General features: G+C 38.3%; 1 protein-coding gene across 2 annotated transcripts in view; it reads right to left on the minus strand.

Moving 5' to 3' along the window:
• JMJD1C (jumonji domain containing 1C) overlaps positions 1–21,889 on the minus strand; it is a 311,545-nt gene that overhangs the window by 106,037 nt on the left and 183,619 nt on the right. For both annotated transcript variants that reach the window (XM_045023354.1, XM_045023355.1), the window contains exon 3: positions 5,397–5,510. In XM_045023354.1, coding sequence (XP_044879289.1) covers positions 5,397–5,510 — 114 coding nt within the window. The remainder of the gene's footprint in view (positions 1–5,396; positions 5,511–21,889) is intronic.

The following is a 21,889-nucleotide window of genomic DNA, read 5'->3' on the forward strand; positions in this document are numbered from 1 at the left end:
TTAATGGGAAAATATAAACAGTTTTAAAGGACATCGGCCATATTTTGGACCCAAAGTATAAAAAATATTGAAAATTTGTCTTATGTATCACGTTTATAGATATATAGTAGGATAGTGAATGTATAGCAAACATTTTTATGCTCACCACTTATTGTATGTAACAAGACAGAATTTACATGCCATTGCTAAACCGGTTTGCCTCAATCCTCTGCTTAAGTTTGACTTTTCCCTAGAAGCAAAGAGTCTTGCCATAACAAGGAAATACTCAACTAACAGGCCTGACCATCCCAGATTAATGAATGAGAGTTGCACTCAGTCACACACAAAATTTTCAGGTAAGAAATAATACCTGCTATGTCCTTTATACAGCAATCAAAATAAAAACTGCAGGTGTGAGATTGGTAGGCAATCAAAAATTATAGGGTGGTGACTACTGCATTACATGTTCAGGATCTTGTAGGCACAAATTATAAATGAAGGCCTCAGAGCAACTTCTTATTGATCTGTGAAGAAATGGACTGACTTGCAAGCAGCACTAATATAGACATGAAAAATGGAAATCCTATGATGACAACATAGATGTATTACGTAAATGCACATATGAAGCGCAAGATTTACTAACCAAGCAAGAAGATGAAGGTGCTATAAGAATCACCAGATGCTGTGATTAAGCTAGTATATGTATCCCATTTTTTGAAAAATAAGTACATTTAATGCTTGTGAAAAGGTTCTGGATCTACTATCACAGAAACTAAAAGTTTACTGATCTACACAGCAGATATGGGTGGCATAGGAATTAGTGGCTCAAAATTCTTCAGTTAACGTGCGTCTAACCCTGTTCTGGAGCGAACATTCTAGAAGGGAGAATAATTTAGTTTCCTTGCCTATTCAATCTTAATCCTTTCTGCTAAGACTAAAAGGATGTCAATTGTGCTGTTTTGTCTGGCTTGAGCACTTGTCATCTTGAAACTGGACTAAGACAACAACCTCAGATTATCACGTTAGATGGCAATGTGTTTTATAACAACTGATCTGAGCAGGAGTCGTACCAGTGATCTACAGGTGAAAGGTTCTAGAAACATCTATTTCCTAATAGTAACATGATGATGAATATGCTCATTATCTTAATTACAACAGAAATGAGCCAGAGGTTGAAGCACATGATATGAAATTTGATGGAGTCACTCCACACAGGTTTAAATCCTGCTTGTTTTGACTGTTACCAGGATTTTGGCACCTACGTGCCTAAATACCCTTTGAAAATGAGATTTTGGGTATGGCTACACTGGCGAGTTGCAGCGCTGGAAAGCCTCCACCAGCGCTGCAATTAGTAAGTGGCAACACCTGCAGGGCACCTCCAGCGCTGCAACTCCCTGGCTGCAGCGCTGGCCGTACACCTCACTCAGCATGGGGAATAAGGATTCCAGCGCTGGTCATCAAGTGTGGCCACACACCAGCACTGTGATTGGCCTCCAGGGTATAAGGATGTATCCCAGAATGCTTTTATAAATTACTCTCTTTGTTTTGTTATGCAGCCTCTCTTTGTTTTGTTGTGAACTCCAGCTCCGTAGCTCCTGGAGCTGTTTATCTACAAACACAGCTCCTGTTTGCTGTGATCAATCTGTGAACAATCAAATGAGATAATGAGGCAGGCAGGGAGTGAGTGTTTGCTTGACAGAAACAGCGGGGGCAGAGGGGAGAAAGGGAGTCGTGTTGGCTGCAGGCTGTTTGCAGTTAAGAGTTAAGGATAAGGGATCGGGAACATGTTCTGATTTTTCAAGTCAGGAAGCTAACACACAGTGTTGGCTCCCAAAATCCACTCTCTCTCTCTCCCCCCGCTCCCTGTCACACTACACCCCACCCCACCCCCCTCTTTTGAAAAGCACGGTTGCTGCCACTTGAATGCTGGGATAGCTGCCCATAATGCATCACTCCCAACAGCGCTACAAATGCTGCAAATGTGGCCACACACCAGCGCTGGTAGCTGTGAGTGTGGCGACACACCAGCGCTGGCAGCTGTGAGTGTGGCGAAACACCAGCGCTGGCCCTGCACAGCTGGACGACCAGCGCTGCAACTAGCAGCACTGCAGATTTTTAAGTGTAGCCATACCCTTTGGCTCTTAAGTTAGGCAATGCAGCAATCAGCACAGCATGCCTAAGTACCTTTAAAAATAGGGGCCAATGGGGCTGAAACTAAGTGTTCAGACTACCATCATGAAGTGTGGCCCAAAAAAAGAAGGTGTGGGGAGGTGAGTCTAGCTTTTCACCATAAAGCTTTAAAACAGTCTAGGATTCCAAACTGAAAACACAACATTGTTAGAGTCCAAAACAGAAGGATAAATATATTTAGGAAGGATTAAAATAGATATATGTTTGCATACCTGGGTTCTTAAATTCTCCATTCAGAAATGGGTTAATGGCATTTTAGAACGAGCAAGAGAACAAACTTTTCTCCTGAACGCCACAACTCTTACCTCTGTTGTTTCTAGAATACAAGATGGAAGGCATTTCTAAAAAACGATGAAAATAGAAACTAGTTTAGACTGTATGCTCCTTCAGGCAGGGAAGAAGCTCTCATCTATTTTTTCCACAGTGCTCTGGGGCACCTGTCATTGGCCGCTTTCGGAAGACAGGATACTGGGCTAGATGGACCTCTGGTCTGACCTAGTATGGCTGTTCTTATGATGTATTTTACAAAAGGATTCCTTTATATCCTGGGAACACTACCATTCAATATTTTTATTCGCACAGTCTAAACAAAATAATTGGTCATGAGACTACACTGTCCCTGGAAATGGGGGGACGGATGTGCTTCTGAATACAGTTCACAAAATATATGCCAGTAACAGCTTACTACTTAAGTCAATAAATAATTACTGTAATGAAATCTTCATTCAAGTGGTCAGTGAGCTCAGCATCTTGGTATACAGCACACAAAACATACAAAATGTATCCAGTTAGATCTAAAATTTAAGGTTCCATCAGTATGTTTAAAAGTCTCTAATTTCAGTAATCTGTTGGTTACCATGTCAGTGAAATAGTAATTTTGATTCTTATTGTAACCAAGTAATTTTAATTTGATGGTTCATAAATTGTGGATCTCAGTCCAGCAGTGGATAGCTGAGATGCATGGAACAATAATTTCTCCCTCACTCTCAGTGGTGACCCTCTCCCTGTCAGAAGGAGGAACACTGAAGGCAGAGGTTAGAGAAATCTTATACTAGTATCCACTATATGTTATTGCTCATACTAGAGAGACTAGGTAGGTGAGGTAATATCTTTTATTGAACCAACTTCTGTTGGTGAGAGAGAAGCTTTCAAGCTACACAGAGCTATTCATCAGGTCAGCTTTGTGTAGCTCAAAAGCTTGTCTCTCTCTCACCAACAGAAATTGGTCCAATAAAAGATATTACCTCACCCACCATGTCTCTCTAATATCCTGGGACTGACACAGCTACAACTCTGCATTGCTCATACTACGCCTTTTCAGTGAGAAAATAAGAATTCAGTTTCTGATATCAACAGTCTGGCACAAAACTCCTCTCTCTTTAAAATAATAAATAAAATATCTGTGAAACTAACTTCTCTTATGCAAGAAAATAAGAGATTGAAATGTCTTCTAAAGACAAAATCAAGGATTAACAACTCCAGGTAAGAAGATGATCCCGATTCTAGTGTAAACGAAAAACTCCTAAACCTAAAAGCAGTCTTAGAAAAAATTCAACGCAGCATCTTTAACTTTCAAATACCTATTTTAAAAATTTAATAGATACACCTCTACCTTGATATAACGCTGTTCTCGGGAGCCAAAAAAATCTTACCGCGTTATAGGTGAAACCGTGATATATCGAACTTGCTTTGATCAGCCGGAGTAAGCAGCCCCGCTCCCCGGAATGCTGCTTTACCGTGTTATATCTGAATTCGTGTTATATCGGGTAGAGGTGTACAAATGTGCTACAAGATAGTGTATCCTACTTCTTTCCATGCTGTAATTATAATAGAGTATTAATTGTAAATAATTATGATGTAGCCAGCATTTCACGTGACAGGCACTTTTTCAAGAACTACTTTATTACTTCTATACTGATTTTCCAACCCAAACAAAACTCACAGTTTTTTGCGGCAAGAACAAAGTCTCCCTGGCACCTATCCACTACACTTATTGCATAGCCAGGTGACTGTCAACTGACCAAAAATCAGATTGCTTTACAAGATGCAACATTTTTCCTCATACATTCACTTTTGCTTTGGTGTAAATTTGCTCAGATTGTTCTCTGGGAATCCAAAGCAACCTACTGCCAAAATAAGGATGCTTGCCACAACTGGAATAGCAAGATTGGAGGAAATAAACTCTCTCTCATGCAAAGCAAAAGACAATTATAGCAGACATTTTCTTAGTAAACTAAGAACAAGTTGACTCAGACAAATAGTTTTGAATTTGTTTAGGTTCCTCAAATATCAGTGATTCACGACAAAAGCATCAACCATTAAGTGAACTGAGAAATAGAATTCTATCTATATAGGTTGTATTTCCATTTTATTTCTTTAAGCCATGTATTTGGAAAAAATACTACAGTAATTCTGAAGGAGGGAGGAACATTATTGTGGTGTTGATTAGCCATTAACAATGTCTGTCAAACAGACTCAAAGTATTAACTTTGTATAACCTACAATAGAGAGACAGCTTACGGCAACTTTGCATTGGACTGATTATAGTCAGAGTAAAAATATATATCAGTATTCTATCCCTTTATATTTAACATGGAAGAAATGTTTTCAAATCTTATCTTTAAAGAAAATCAAATTATATTTTTCTAAGGATTCTGGTGACTAGATCCCTCACAAACACCATGTCTTAAACACATACACAAGTACATACTGAAAGTACTCCAATTTATTAGGGCTATGATTAAGAAATATGGAATGCTGGAATTGTGAAAACAAACTTAGAAACAGCAGCAATTATCCATTTATGTCACCCATGAGGGAGGAATCAGACTATTTTAAAAAAGAAAATAAACTACTGTAATTCAGTCTTAAGAGAACAATAAATAATCAAATATAATTGCACTACTTGAGTTTCAATGACCAAAGCACAGCTCCAGAAGAATAGACAATATACTGTTATCTACTCCATAATTAGCTGTATTGGTTAACTTTTAACACAGGTTAGCAATTTTATTTTGAAGGAGGATCTGTGACACATATGTAGTTTTTTTCCCTTTCCAGATTCACCACTAAAGTCTGTGAAATGGTGAGCACTTTGTTTCCACTGACCAACGGGAAATGAATGGGCTCAACATTACACAGGATTTGGCCCATAAAAAGCTTTTTAAAAATAAGGTACATGGGATTCAATTAAACTACATGACTTGTACACTACCCATATTTCTTACCTGATAGGGCTGAAAGGCACTATCTTCAGTTACAAAATCCAGTTGTTTGTCCACAAGGAATTCTACTGCAGTGATTGAACTGTACACACTTTTTCCAACCAAGGGCTTGAATGTCTGAAAAAATAAAATTAACAAAAGCTAAGAATTTCAAAGAACCAAGATAAGATTTGGCTCCTCCTCTACTCCATTGTTCCAGCAAATATAAAATTATGTATGTTATTTATCAACCAATGTTTCATATGATAACAGCCATTATTTCTTTAATCCAAAACCGAGTTAATGATTAATAATCTCTTGCTCATTCAGAACAGCTAGTCATTTAAGATAGGAACCTGAACGTATTTTGCTTGTTTGTTTGCGCTGTCCGTGGAAAGACACGGGTGAGAACACAGAACTGCAATACATAGTCTTCCTTGTCCACATCGTTGTTGAGCAAGACTGTATTTACCACAGAAGATCAATGTTCCATTTCAAAGCACTGGATTGTACCCTAGCTACACAGTTGCATATTCAGGTCGTCTCTTTCAGCCTGCAGGTCAGGCTTGCACAGAAGCATCTGCTTAAGACAACATGGTGGAAGGAAATGTAGGCATGAGACTGCACCCTTCATCTCTGCTGAAGTCTCTTCCACCATGCTTGATCAGTTTCCCCACTCTTCTGTTTTCTGCTGCTTATACTGCCTCTCCTACTTTCATCTTCCCTTCTGCACTCCCTCCAAGCTACATTATTCCTTCTCCTACCAGCAATCAGACTCAGCTGCTCCAACACAGCAGCCTCAGACAGGACAGCTTTTAAGCCTCCAGTGACATGCTCTTCTCTCCCCTTGGAGGACTTCTTCCACACTTAGAGAGAACTATCCGCTCCTGCACATTGACTCAGAGAATGATGTGCTTGTCCCAAGTGGAAAATCTGCTGCCTCCTCTGGCCCTAAAATGCTTTAGAACACTCCCATTTAGTACAGGAAGGAGAATCTTACAGAGAATGAGTGGGAAGAAAGTATAACTGGGGAAGAAGGTTCCCCTTGAACAGTCACTCTGATCGGTGGGGGTGGAGTTTCCTGGATCAGAAAAAGTACAGTGACAATGTGACTGGACAGGGGTGTACCAAAAGAAGGAGTTTGATGAGAGATTGGTGAGAGGAAATCCCAGGAAAGTGACTGAGGGTAGCGGAAAGAGATATGATGAGGTTGTGAAAATGGGCTGACAGCAGAAAGAGGAAGTGATTAAGGGACTGGGGGAAGACAAGAAAGGGAACTTTCAGCAAAGACAAAGTACATAATGCAACGGAAAAAAAGTGAAAGAAAGAACAGATGAAGAAAACTGTACAAGATAGAAAATCAGAAATGAGGGAATACAGGCAATGAAAGGAAAATACATCAAAACAGAGAGCATAAGGTAAGTATACAGGAGGAAAAAGGAAAAAAAACAACACGCATACACTCAAAAAGTATATGCCACATATGCGAGAGAGTATGTGTGCAAATGAGGGTGAACAGATAGCTAAAATAACGTGCCTGGGACAATCACACACAGAATTTTACTTCGGTCACCTAAACAGTGCAGCAATCATAATCTACACTGATATGTTAAACATGAAACAGGAAAAACTGGGAGCTAGCATCTCTGTAGCACCACTCCATTAAAACGTTTAGTAGCTCACCAACCAGGCAGGAGCTTCTCCATTATGAATCACTGTTCCACAACATGACATGTTGAATCTGTCTCTCCAAAACCCCTCCCCCCCCTTTTTTTTTTTCAGTTGGAGTGCAAATCAGAAATTTCACATTTGCTTTATTTATCTAAATCCAAATAGGAATATACTATGAAATCATCCTAAAAAGAGACTTAATTCTTCTTGAGAACGCATACACTATACTAATAACTTCTCTAAAATAACAGAAATGGAAACAAAACCCCACCCTCTTAAAAACTTCCTTTTAGAGAAGTTTAAAAGTACAGAATGAAGTCTGCACAAAACTCAACTGGAAGGCAAAATTAACTTCACTGTTATTCATTTACAAATTAAGAATACCATCACCAGAGGTTACTTATGTTTTATTAGGGTGTTGTCTTGTTACTATTATCAGTAAAAAAATAATAAAAAAAAATCTGCAGAGTTTAATAAGTCTGACACTTATACAGCAAATGAGGAGACATATTCCCAGAGCCATGTATTAGTTTATTTTAACTACGTCCTATTTGGGGGAAGAGAGCTACTTTCTCTATATTTACCATGCAGATTTAGCATGCTACATTGCTCATTTCTGTATTTTCTTAATTATAACCCCTTCTATTACCGTCTCTGAGAAGGAAAAAAACTCACCAGCCAATCAGTAGTCCTCAAAAGTATGATAGCTATAGGAGATTATTTGGGGAATGAAGATGAGAAGGGGCAGAAGGAAAGGAAGAGACAGAGAAAGGAAAGAATGTTCTGGAATGTTGGGCAATCATGGATCCTCAATGGTTGGTAATTATGTAACTTCTAATACTTTACAGAATTCCTTTACTCAAGTTGTTTACATAAAGCTGGCCTTGGAATCGTTAGTCTTTTGAGTCAGTAAAGAATGGAGTTCAAACCCTAAAATCTGGAACAAACCATATGTGCCAAAATACAGTTTTAAAGAACAAGCAGATTAATTTAACAATTCTGATGGTTTAGTTTTTTTATTTACTGATTAGCATCTGCATATTTACATATACTCTTCTATTTCTTCTTCAAACTGATTTCTTTACATTGCCTTAAAAATTTAAGTCAACAAAAATGATTCTATGTACAGATATATGTATATAGGATGTAATTAACTAAACAAACAAAAACCTATGTGGAGTGTGACCTAATGTTAGTCTTTTGAGCAATACTACATAGTACGTTACATATAAAACACTAGTTTATCTGATTGCATGTATTGTATGAAATGATCCCAAATCATGAATCTGTGAATGTGGTTCTCTACTCAGAAAAGTAATTTAATACCTACTAATTTAGTTTCTCTAACCCCCTTAATAGGCCAGCCCAGACAGTCTGGGAATATAAGTCCTCCTACCAGCAGACAGACAGAAAATAAACCAAAACTGTGCAATGCCACACCTCCTTATAACAGGGGTGGCAGGCCAGCTGAATGTGCTTAGTTTGAAATTTCCCAAGCAGTAATGGAAAACATTCTTATATAAAACATCTATAAAGAGAAGTCAGAATTCTTGGAAAAACAGTCCAGATTCCATCAACTCAGTGAGACTCCTGAACTGGAATATAGTAAGGGATTTGCAGAAGCAAAGCATCAAGTAAAAACACTGTCATTCTTCAACTGTTTCTTCATTTTTCTACCTGCCAGCCCAGCCAGTGGGAATTCCAATAAGCAGTATCCCATGCCACAGAAGACATAAAATGAGTAAAAAAAAATTGAGAGACTAATCAACTACAGCATGTAGGACTCAGCTACCAGAGGTTAGCAAGTCAAATATATAGTGACAAGAAAATATATACAAGGGAGGTCCAAGTGGCCTCTTTACAGGACTGTAGAGAAAAAGCTTCTTTACAAACCACAAACTAAGTCTCTTGAGAACCAGGTCTATTATGTGCTGGAAGTAGCAAAAACTGAACATCTTTAGCCTGCAACCAATTCTCCTTTACACAGGCAACACCACATAGCTTTCTCTTTTTATTTCTTGTAGCCATATGCTACTAAGACTTAAAACCCTAAAGGCCTCAATTAAGCAAAACACTTAAGCACATACTTAAAGTCTATATCTATTCAAAACAGCACATAAGCACATGATTAACTTTAAGCAACATAGGACTTTGGAGTTTTTCTGAATTGGTGCCTCCTCTCCTGTTTACTTTTACTGCATTGTGATCCAGTGCTTCGCCAAAAGAAGTTCCATGAATACAAATGCTTTAGTTTCTTTATTACCAATGTCATTAATACTTAATATATATAGTGCCTAAACTGACTTGCTCCTTCCTTACATCATCAAATAATGATTAACACAGCTTTGTATCAGTGCATGCAGCAAAGTACCTGCCTGGAGGGGGCATCTAGCATAGCTCTCTGGCTTATAACACCATGCAATTAGCAAATAACTGAACTACTATTTTTGCAGGGCTTACACAAGTCCATAACTGTCAACTACTTTGATATACTATATATTCATTCTGTATGCCAAGCTGGTAAAATACATTGTAAATTACATATTAAATATTTTATCTGCTTTTACAAGTGCAGGTGCAGAAATAAAAAAAAAAACTTTCAGGTTTTTGTGACCTTGATGAAGAAATTGGGTGCATTAACATATTTAAAAAATTACTCTCTGCCTAACAGAGGTTCTCAAACTTTTTCATAATGTGGGTCCTGTAGAAAAATTCCCCTCACCTCTGCAATCACACAAATCACCTCTCCCATTTATGATCACAGTACCCCTGTAACAACTATAGATATTGCTTACATAAAGTAGTAGTATCAAGAAAACATATAATGTATTTTTAGATTTATTTAACCCAATTAAGCAGCTGGAAACAAAGTAGTCCACTACCATGTGATGAGCCAGCTCTCTGAAGACCATCAGCAAGAGAACAGAGGGCACCAGTGGGGTCCATGGACCTTAAACTTGAGAACTGCTGTCTACAAAGTATTATTTTTAGAATGTCTACATTATTACGGTAGCTAATTTTCATTGCAAGGAATACTCAAGTTATAGCTAAATAAATAATTGTGTGGTTAGTTCATTCGGGTATGTTCAAATATTCAAGATGTAATATTAATTCATATTATTCAGGTGAGTATTGAACTCAAATGCCTAAAGCTCCACTCTTCATCTCACACTAAGGTCATTTAGGTATTATTCTTATATGGTGTACTGGTCTTGTTAAAATACCCATTTGCCTAGTAAACATTTACAGCATTTTATCCATTAAAAAGTATTAAAATTAAATAACAGTTACTGTTTTTAACTAAAAGTGGTAATGTTAATATTCACCAGCTTTTGCTTTCTTTAGCAAAAAAATAAAGAAAACTTCACACATTTTTTGTTTAAACTATAATACTCAAAAAGAGCATACACACTAATTTTATATATGCTAGTAAGTAAACGTACTTTTCCATATATTATTTTCTAGTCAAACTGTTTAATTAAGATTACACAAACACTGGCCCGTTCCCATTATGCGGCTTAATCATTAAACCTCCAAGCAGCTATATTTTTTCCCCAATAGCTGTTTGTTGCCATGATTTATACAAAGAAGTAATTTTATCAAGTAGCAAAAGATAAAAAGATAAATAAAATGAGATTTGAAATACAAGTTCATTTCTTATAACCTCTCTCTCATACAAGAGCCACACGTTTTTTGTATTTCCTGTGAGAGAGCTAGTCATTTTCCAATTTGAAAAAACACAATTTAGGACACATCCCAACTTTTCAACTTAGGTCAATGAGAATAATGTTTAACAACTGTTAGTACTGGCTAAAATTAGAAACTAAAATTATTAGAACCTCAGGAGTAATTAACTAGAGTTTCCTATTTTTTTAGGCCAAATTGGTGGGGCATTTTTGTTTTTGATATATCAAGCTGTGATGTATACAAATTCCTTCAACTATTATTTAAATAATTTGTTTCTACTATAATACACAAGTTCTACAGTACTAAATGACCTGAATCTACAAAGAGGTAAGCTAGATATTTACATTTAAGTAACTGCATTGATCTTGTAAGTAAAATATATATATATATATATATATTTTTAAAGTATTTATCTCATGCACACAGTTAAAAAACCATGACACACATACCTTTATGATCAACTAAATATATTCTGACATATAAATTTATTTTAGTATTTACTATATACACTAGATACATTTTCATCTATGAATAATTTCTAACATGTTCTTAAAAAAATGAAGGGCACTTCTAAAATCATCTAAATTCAACATACACCTGGTTTTAAGTGGCACACAATGTGTCAATTATTCATCTAAATACTTAAGTCATCAGAAGCATAATCACATTCTACTGACATGCCAACACACCATCTTCATATATGAAAACAAGAAATTATGTATGCATTTATTTTAATAAAGCAAAACTTAAATTCTGCCAACATTATTCTGGCTTTTCCAGTGAATTATTACTAAATATTTTATAGGTCTAAGTGCATTGGAATGTAAAGAAATGTAAATAGAACACATGCATAAGTAAGTAATTCAAGACTGGGCAGATCTATCATTCTGCTAGGTACTTCTATAGCCTTAGGGGGCTGCCATCTGACGAAAGTCACTGTGGAATACAATTCTGGCCACAAAACCGCCTATAATTCAATACTACTGCAGAAGACTGTTAAACTAACAGAAAAATTGCTTTTATATTCTATATTCGGAGCTGGAAAAGAATATCTAACTACTGGTTACACAAATGGCACTAACGTGTCCACTAGCATATCACACACTGAACCAAACTAAAATAAATTCCCAATAGTGTGTGTGGATGTCTGCCTTATTATGGCCTACCACTACATAGGAAAAATGCTTAGAACAACTGTATCCTGTTTGGAGCTCCATGCTGCACTACATTCCATTCACATGAGAAAAAGCAGACCAGATGAGCCTTCCCTGAAAGGCATTTTTAAAATAAATCAGCCACAGTCCTTACAACACAATTGAGCTGCTCAGCACACACCATGTTGAAAGCACACTATTTAAAATGTAACAGGAAATACATACATCGTTTACATTATTTTTTCCATGATTTTTTAATTTACAACTGTACTCAATCCTTAAAGTATTTTTAGAAAACTACCTATATAAAAATCGGTTTCTGTTGACACCTTTTGCATCTCACAAATACAAGGTTTGCAAACAACAAACATTAATATAACCAATACCCTAATATGATATGTTAAATAAAATTTGCAGTTAGTGTCCTATAGGAATGTCAAATCTAATCTCTCAGCCAGTTAGGGGTTTGGGACAACTACCAGAGTCGCTACAAGTGGGGTGCTACAACAAGGAAAATCAGCATATCTGGAATAAAAATAAAACTATTTAAAAACACTGAGTGAAGTAAGGGTAACAGCATACACAGGCTACCAGCAACTTCTTATACTGTATCTTTTTTTATATATATTACTCCTTTGTAAATGTCCTATGAGAACTGAGTTTTATTAAAAACTATTTTTAAAAGTGAAATACTGTTTTGCTATCTTTCTAAAACAGAGAATCTCAAATAGCCCATTCCACACTCGGTGAAGAAAAAAATTCTACAATTAAGTATTAATTAATAAAAGACCAGAAAAGAACAAAATATAAATCTTACTTTGTACTCGATAGTCTCAAAGTAGCTTTCTTTGAAGTCATGGCAGTCATATAGCTGGTAAATCTCCCATTTGTTCTAGAACAGTGTTTTCACAGGATCTCACCCACTCATACACACCACTTTAGTCTTCAAAATCAAAAGAAAATGGTTTTTAATCAACTATTTCCGGAATCACTTGCATCTTCGACACTGAACATTCAGAAAAGCTAAGATGAAAACCAAGCCCAGACTGTAACCTAACAAGTATTCGACGAGCAAATCCTGTCTCCGTCTCAGCCCTGGCACGGAGGCGGATTACAACTCGGTCTTTGTCAACAACAGTGTGGTGTTAACGACTGAGAAATCCTGCAGCTGAAGCACTACTGCGTCCCCAGATCTGGGTCATGATAATTTCTGCCGAGGCCGCTTACATAACCAAGCAGACACTCCAAACAGACAGCACAGCCAGACAGCAGCTAGATATCCACAGAAAAAAGCCTCTCGAAGGATACTTCTCTCTGCCTGGAAACAGTGCAGTAGATTCCAGCAGCGCAGACACCCAAATGAGAAACCAGCTCTTTGCTTAGGGCATGTTGAAAGAAGGGAAGAGGCGGTGCTCTGTAAACTGTAACTAATCCCCCGTCACAGGTGGTGATGGAGTCACTTCCAGCACGAGTCACATTACTGATTACTCATTTGGCTGGCCAGAGAGAGTGGGTCATAATTTTAACTACAGACAAAACCAGACTAGTGGCGAGACTGACAGCTCAAGTTTACTGTCCTTGCCATACAGCAAATGCAGATATCAAGTTTTCACTTTCCCGATTTACTTGAAAGAGACAGGATATAAGAATACAAATGGTAGGCCTCTGGTGTCTGTCTCACTCCTAAAAGAGAATGTCAATTTGAATTTTAACACCCCAGCCATTCTACAATTTTATAGAAAACTGCTACTAAACAATTCTGATTTCCTAAACTGTTTTAGATACAAGAGCAGTTATTGGATCTAACTTTCAAAACAATCTAATCTTTGTTAGCAAAGATAAGTAAAATGCAATTTGTCCAGTGTGTTAGTATTTTACAAAATCTAAATTCTCTTTTTCAAATCTCTGTGTAATAAACAATGTAAACAGCTTTGAGGCTGCTGATTTTTTTTTTAAGGCCCACACCAGAAACCTAACTTAGTTTGCTGTGCATTCACTATTATTATTATAATAAAAGTGCCAACAAATTGCCCTAAAACTGTGAAAAAAAAAGATGGGTGCAAGATAATAGCTTTAATACAGGACTGATTTAAGACCAGCAAGCACTCAGATCAGAAGATGGTAAGGTAAACTACATTCATAGCCAGGGGATTAAGCTATATGTCGTTTGCTGCTACAATCCCACCACATTACAAGATGAAATGGATTTGTGAAGTCTGGCAGGGTTTTACTATTTGGAAGCCCTTTAGTTTCCCCACAATATATGTTAACAGCTTATAACTGATGCAAAAGAAAAGGGGCCTTTTAAGTATACATTTTTTCCCCACTTTCTGATTACAACCACCTAGCTGCCCTCCGCTGACAAATACTTACGACTCAATAGAAATGTGTGGTTTGCTGCTGTTGTACAGGAATTACCAATTTACATGTACAGTTACAATAAACAAAAAGACATGACAGATTTTATTTGATAACTTGCCACAAATTACTGTAAGTTTGATTCTACATGCTGTGTGCTTATTAGTTATTATCGTTTGCATTAAAAACAAAATGAACAATGCACCAGACTTTCTAAAGAGGAAAAAAAATGTGTGGGGTGCAGCATTTAATATAAAAAACTGTTTCCAAATAAGTTATTCTAAAATTCAGCAATTATGCTCATAATCTACTTTTTGGTTTTAGTTCACATACACAACAGGTAGAAAAAATCATAAGGAAGGTTGGGATTGCCAAACATAAAGCATTATTTCCTCCAAACTCTTTAAAGAAAAAACAGTGGTACATGATTTTATAGGAGTTGGGGGAAGACATGTAATTTGCCAAGAAAATAATATGAAATCAATTTTTGACTACCCCTGTTCTCATACTGAATTATTCCAAATGACAGATGTAACAGTGAATTGGAATGCAATAAATATACCAAGATGTGAAACCATAAAATAAAGTGAGGGTAAAAATTAAAGGTGAACTGAAAGGTCTTTTGCTCACTAAAGACATTCTTCAGGGTAGAGTTTCTTCCATAACAGTGCATCAAACCATCATATTTGTACTCACTTTAGGACATTACCCAGCCTAAATTAAGGCTGCGTAACTGCACTTTAATTCAAGGGGACACTTATCCCCTCCTCAAAAATAATTTGAGTTTTGGTATTCCTTGGCCTTCTAGGCCTGCCAGTTCCAAGTGATAGAATCAGAATGGCTCAACTCAACTGCCACATATGGCAATCAGGGTTTTAGGAATATCAGGAATGTTTTAAAGACATTCCTGATACCTGCAGACTGGATAATTATTTGATTTCAATAGCTAGGGAAATCAATTTAAACAGGCTACATGGACCCCAAATTACATCGTTAGCAGAAGTCATCCAGGGAAAGGTGATTTCAAGGGGTCTATTGGACTAAATTTAGCTGTTCACAATCAGAGTTATCTGAATGTGTCGGGAAATGTTTAGGAGGGATGGATAGTGCCTTCTTCCACCACTGAGAGATGATCAGAGGTGGAAGGTCTCCTAGATATACTTGGCCCTGCCTTAGTACAGGGGGCTGGACTATTTGACCGCTTGAGATCCAGTCCTACATTTCTATGATTTTATATTCCTAACCAGCAGTCAAGGATATGAGAGCTCTTCCTCATCCCCACTAAAGAAATATTTTAAAATAAATACTTTAGTCACACTAACTTCACTAGATTTTCTTTCTATCTTTTTTTGAAACACTGCAACTACTTTCACCAGCACCAAGACTGGTCATGAGAAAAGATGGTAGCAGAGAAGAAACAATGGCACTTCTTTAGACTTTATTTACACCAACTTCATACATTTCTTGAGAAGCTCATCAATTCTCTGGCACTACAGCAGGATTTGCCTCACTCCCTTATGCTTCAGAGATAATCATATCAAATAGTTTAGCTCTGTGAAAGCTTCTCTTATTGACATGACTTGGAGTTGTGGGCTCAGCAGCTATAAAAATCAGGACTTTAGCGATTAGCAATATCAGCTCTTTCAGGGGAAACAGAACCTTGGCTTCAAATCTTATCAAGCAAGCAAGAAACAAACAGCATTTTGTTTTGAAATTATTATTTTTAATTCTATACCTGCACTAGGCTAATACTTTGGTATCTTAGTTTTTAAAAAGCATTTTAGTTCAACCTTTAATAAGATGACTGTAGTTGTAGACCTCCCTAAAGAAAAATATACTGCTACTTCTTTTACTAACTACTTCCATTCACCTAGGCCTTCCCCACCCCCCCTTTACTAAGCCTTTAAAGTAAGAGTTCTACTGCTGCAATTTATTCCTATAAGTTAAAACAACTGGAATATGCCTGTTACAAAGCACAATATATTTTTGTGATATTTAATGACTGAAATTCTGAAAACTCTGCAGAACATCTGTCACAAATCAGACAATTCTTAATATCCAAGGCAGGCACTTGTTAAAATATAAATCACAAGGCTGTCTGGAGGGCTGACAAGTTTGAGTGTTTGGACAAAGCTTTATTAATAGACTGCAACTTAATAACAAAGAAAATTAGTATCTAGTGTAGCAATGCTTTTGCACACTAACATGAACATATTTTGCTAAAAATACTTAAATAGAACCACGTCAATGGAATAGTAGCTAAAGGTAAATGATAAATTAATTTCCATTTTAGTATTTTATTTTACAGTGTTCTCAGTGAAAATCCACTAACCATGTTAAGGACCTCTATATACTGAGGTAGTTAAAACTGGTGCAAACATCTATGGTAGGTCCACTGCACCAAATATAAAAAGATTTACACCAGCGTGGCCTACTCTTGTAATTTACAACAACAATATATTTTTTAAATCAGTGATGTAAAACCACTCAAGATAAAATTAATATATCAGTTAAAAATGAGTGTCTTGTAACATGCAATATGTAGGTGACTTATTTCTGAGACTGACAGAAAACACTAATTTTTGAGTTTGTTGTTGAAAACCACAAACTTTTACACTTGAACAGCAGCTTATTTTACAGTTATATACATTATTTCAGCACTAGTTTAAATCAGCATTTGCTTCATTTCACAATCAGGCATAAACTCTGTCAAACGATCCATATCATAAACTTAAAAAACAGAGCTGTCTTTGTTCCTTGGCACTGCCAGTCCCCTATGGAATCAAGCAGCACACAGAACTGCACTTGGCAAACAATCCGTGACCTTCAATTACTATCTTGGCTTTCTGCCATAGGATTCATGTGTTACTGGTAACAGTGTACCTATTTTACAGAAAAACCTTCAAACTAGCTTAAAATCTATGAAAATTTATCCAAACATTTCAGCCATTAAAGAAAATTGTATCATAATTTGTTACTTTTGCTACTACTAAAAATTTCTTTGGTATAGTCCAAGAACACACTCAACTCTTTAATCTGAAACTATATATGTGTGAGACAATGTATTTCAGATTTTGTGTTTTTAGAATTTTGGTTGAAAAAGTCTAGGTGAAATAATATAACAGCAATTTCAGTTTTACGATTATGTGTCAATTTTTTAACATTTAAAAAAACATACATGACTCACCAGGAGCTTTATGGTTTACCTCTATGTTTATTTGGGTTTAGGGTGAAGTTAAGAGCGTCAGCTGCAGTACAGTGCATAGCAACATATATTTATTATGTACATTATTGTAACGCCCAGGACCCTCAGTCGTTGATCAGGAACCCCTTTTGCTCTGTGCCATACAAACAGAATAAAAAGATGGTCCTCACCCCAAAGAGCTTACGGTCTAATATAAAACAGGAGACAATATAACATGAACAGACAGACCAATAGGGGAGTACATCCTTGACCCATCAGCTGTCTTTGACCCAGTCAACCATGCTCTTCTTCATTAAATCTTGTCCTCCTTTGGCTTCTGAGACTCTTTCCTTTCCCAGTTCTCCTCCAACCTCTCTAATCACTCCATCAGTGTTACCTTCAGAGGACTCTCAACATCCCATCCCACTTTCTGTGGGGGTTCCAAAGGACTCTGATCCTGATCCCCATCTCTCTTCCCTCTACATTTTATCTCTAGATAATCTCATGTGCAAACACAAATTCAACTATCGTGTTGAAACTGACCATTCAGATTTCCTCTCTACTCCAAACCTGTCTCCTTCTGGCCAAACTGAAATCTCAACCTGTCTCTCTGACATCTCTTTTTGGATATCTAGCTATCAGCTCAAGCGCTACATGACTAAACAGAACTCAATCTCCCTCCCTGCCACTTCCTTTCTTGATCACTGTGGACACAACACTATTGTTCTGCTGGTCACTCGGGCCCATAACCTGTGTGTCATCTTTGACTCAGACCTCTCCCTAGGTCCCCACTTCCAGGCTATGTCCAAATCTTGAAGAATCTTTCTTCATAACACTTCTAAGATACGTCCTTTCCTACCCATCTGCCCAGTTAAAACTCTCATATAGACTCTTAACGTGTATTGCAACATTCTTCTTTCTGGCTTTGACTAATGTAATCTTGCCCCATTCACATCCATTCAGAAAGCTGCTGCAAAGATCATTCTTCTAACTCTCACCATTCTACTCCTCTGCTGGAATCCCTACGCTGGCCCCTCTTTAATTCCACAAACATAAGCTACTTGTCTTCAATTTCTACTCCTGAGGGAATCCTGCACCAAAAAATTAAAAATTCTGCACACAATATTTTTAAATTCTACAAATTCTATTAGTCAATAAATAAATGTGGCTCCAGCATGGCACAGGCCACTGGCTGCATTGAGGTGGGAGATCACCCTGAAGCCTCCACCTCCCCTGGTATTGGGACTTGGCAGTGAGGCTGCACCTCACCCTGAGACAGTGCAAGGGCTGGGCCCTACCCCAGAAATACCCCTGGGCCCTGCCCCTTTGCGCCAGGTGTGGGTGGGCAGACTCATCCCAGCAGGAACCAAATATGGAGGGATTTAGCGGGGGAGGGATCCAGACCTGGGGTGAGAGGTTTCAGTGTGGGGCAATCTGGCTGTGGGCAGCTCAGCGGGAGACATGCACAAAGGCTCGTTGCAGGGTTCCATGTGCTGGGGCAATGGGACTCTGCAGGGGATCCAGGTGAAGTTGGTTGAGGCTCAGGAGGAGGGGCTCAGTGTGGGGAGATGCAGCTCAGCAGGGGGGTTCTGGGTGTAGGAGGCTCAGTTGGGGGGTCCAGGTGCCGGAGGAGTGGGGCGTGGGAAAGTGGGCATCCAGGTGCAGCTAGTTGGGGATCACTGGGAGGGGTCCAGGTGTAGAGACATAGGGCTTGTCAGAGTGAGGGTTTGATGGGCCTACTTAATGGGGGAGCCCCAGCTGATGCAGAGGAGACGCCACATGCCGGACTCCTGCTTCCCCCCACAATTCCCCTATCCCCTTTTCTTCCTCATTCCCTTCCCTCTGCCCTCCCCACTGCCTCTTCTCCCCACCCTTCTTTACCCAGCCCCACTGTGGGCACTCACTGTTGCACAGAATAGAAAACAGGAAGACTCTCAGCACACAGAAGTGGAGCACTAGGACCCAGGAGGCAGCGTTCAGCTGCAGAGTCAGCAGAGCCGAGACACAGTCTCCTTCAGCTGGGCTGCTCTGCACTTGCCACTGCCCCCCATCATTCTGCATGTAAGCCTGTGTGCTCCCCCATGCCTCGCATCTGTTTGGAGGAGGAAATCCCCCCCACAAAAAGTGTGCCCATGGTCGACCCCTGCCCTTTCCTCCCCTCCTCTTTCCTTCTCCCCCTCCCCCGGTGCAGCTTCCCTGACATTTTCTGCAGGGAAACACAAGAAAACTAGGGGGGAGGGGGCATTTTCTGTGGGCATTCAGTCACACAGAATGCCCCCAGGAGTAACTTTCAAGGTCCTTCATGACCTATCCCCAACCTACCAATTATCTCTCATTCACTATCAAGATGTCAACTCCTCCCTCTGATGAGACCAAGATGCCAGCCTCCATTGTCCACTAGTTACATTTTTAAACAAGCACCTTAGTGCTTCCTATCACGCAACCTTTCATGCTTGGGAGAAGTTCCCCATGACCATCTGGCTAACTAATTCATTGTCTCCCTTCAGATTCCTCCTTAAAACTCTCTTTCTGTGATGCCTACAAAAGAAATGTACGAGTTAGGCCGCTGAGGTGCTGAGACCACTGTCTGTCATGCTGACCATAGCCCTATTGTTTTCTTGTAGTTCCTCATCTACCTATTAGTCTGCATCCATTTATTGTCTTTTATGTTTATAACAGTAAAACCTTTGGGGTAAGGACTATCTTTTTATTTGGTGTTAGTATAGCACCTAGCACTATAGGGTCCTGGTCCATGACTAGGGCTTCTATTCGCGCTTTATAATGTATATATAATTTATAAGTGAAGACAAATAATAAACCACCACCACCTTAAGGGACTGACGCCTATCTTCCATAGAGCAAACCAGTCAGAAAAGCGAGTATGCTTTCCCACACTGCTTTGCCAATATTCTTCAACCATCTTTTCTGGAAGTACCCTGAAGATTCTTCAGTGTTGAAGCCTTGTGACGGACATGAGATGATAGAAGTGTGGAAACTTCAAATATTATTATAAAGAGGTGTGCTAGATACTATGCACATGGATTATTCATAGAATATTATTTCTTTAATTGTTATATGTATCTGTGAGCTAGGAATGGTATTCTGGTTTCATGGGGGAGGATTAACAGAGCTTTTTGTAGGAACTAAAATCACTGAGGGAGAGGTTATTAATGCAAATTCCTAGACAGGTAAATAACTCAGCAGGGAATTGCATATACTGGTTTTAACTGGGTTCAAGAGGCCTGGCAGACAAAAGACTATGAATTATATAAAGAGGCAGCCTGAGCTTACGTAGGGGGGACCCTTCTCAATCTATGAACTGACATGTATTTAGTCTTGTAGGTCAAGTAGTGCAAGTGTGTGCTGTGGTGTTAAATGTTGAGGATTCAAAGCCTGATGATGCATGACTGAGGGATTGTTAAAGCTGCACAAAACAGAATTTGCTTTTGGGAAAAGATGGGGTTCACCTGACCAAGAAAAGGAAAAGCATCTTCACACACTGGCTCATCATCTTAGTGAGAAGGGCTTTAAACACGTTTCAAAGGGTGCAAGTGATGAAAGCCCACAGATAAGTATAAAAAAGGCAACCTTAACAGAGGGTTAAGATGTTGGGAGAGGGACATGGAAAATTACAATAGGGTCAACAGGAGCAACAAGAGAGAAATCAGTGGGGAAATGTGCTCAACATCTTAGATGTCTATACACATATGCAAGGAATATGGGGAATAAATATGTACTAATATTTCTAGTTATTAAGATAAATTATGACTTAACTGGCATCAGAGTCTTGGCGGGATAAGTCTCATGACTAGAATAATGGTATACAGGGATATAGCTTGTTCAGAAAGGACAGATAAGAAGAGAGGAGGTGTTGCATTATATACACACTTATCCTGAGGTTCAGAAGGAGGTGAGAGGCAGAACAGTTGAGAGTCTCTGGGTAAAGTAAAAAATAGGGGTGGTATCAAGGTAGGGGTCTTCTATAGACCACGAAATCAGGAACGAGGAGGTGGCATTTCTAGAACAAACAACAGAACTATTCAAAACACAAGACATGGTAGTAATGTGGGATTTTAACTACCCAGACATTTGCTGGCAAAGTAATATGGCAAAACGCAAAATTTCTAATAAGTTCTTGGAATGTGTTGGGGACAACTTCTTTCAGAAGATGGAGAAAGTAACTGGGGAACACGTATTTTAGACTTGATTCTGATGAACAGAGACTAACTGGTAACAAATACTGAAGGTGGAAGACAATTTAGGTGAAAATGATCATGAAATGTTGATTTCATGATTCTAATAAAAGAAAGGAGTGAGCAGCAGAATTTATTTATTTATTTATTTTTTAAATCAAACTTGGGAAAACTGTTAGGTAAGGTCCCCTTGGAAGAAAATCTAAGGGAAAAGGGAGTTCAGGAGAGTTGGCAGTTTCTCAAAGAGATAATATTGAAAGCAGAACTGCA

This window comes from Mauremys mutica, chromosome 7 (assembly GCF_020497125.1).
Source record: "Mauremys mutica isolate MM-2020 ecotype Southern chromosome 7, ASM2049712v1, whole genome shotgun sequence".
Taxonomy (NCBI): Eukaryota; Metazoa; Chordata; order Testudines; family Geoemydidae; genus Mauremys; species Mauremys mutica.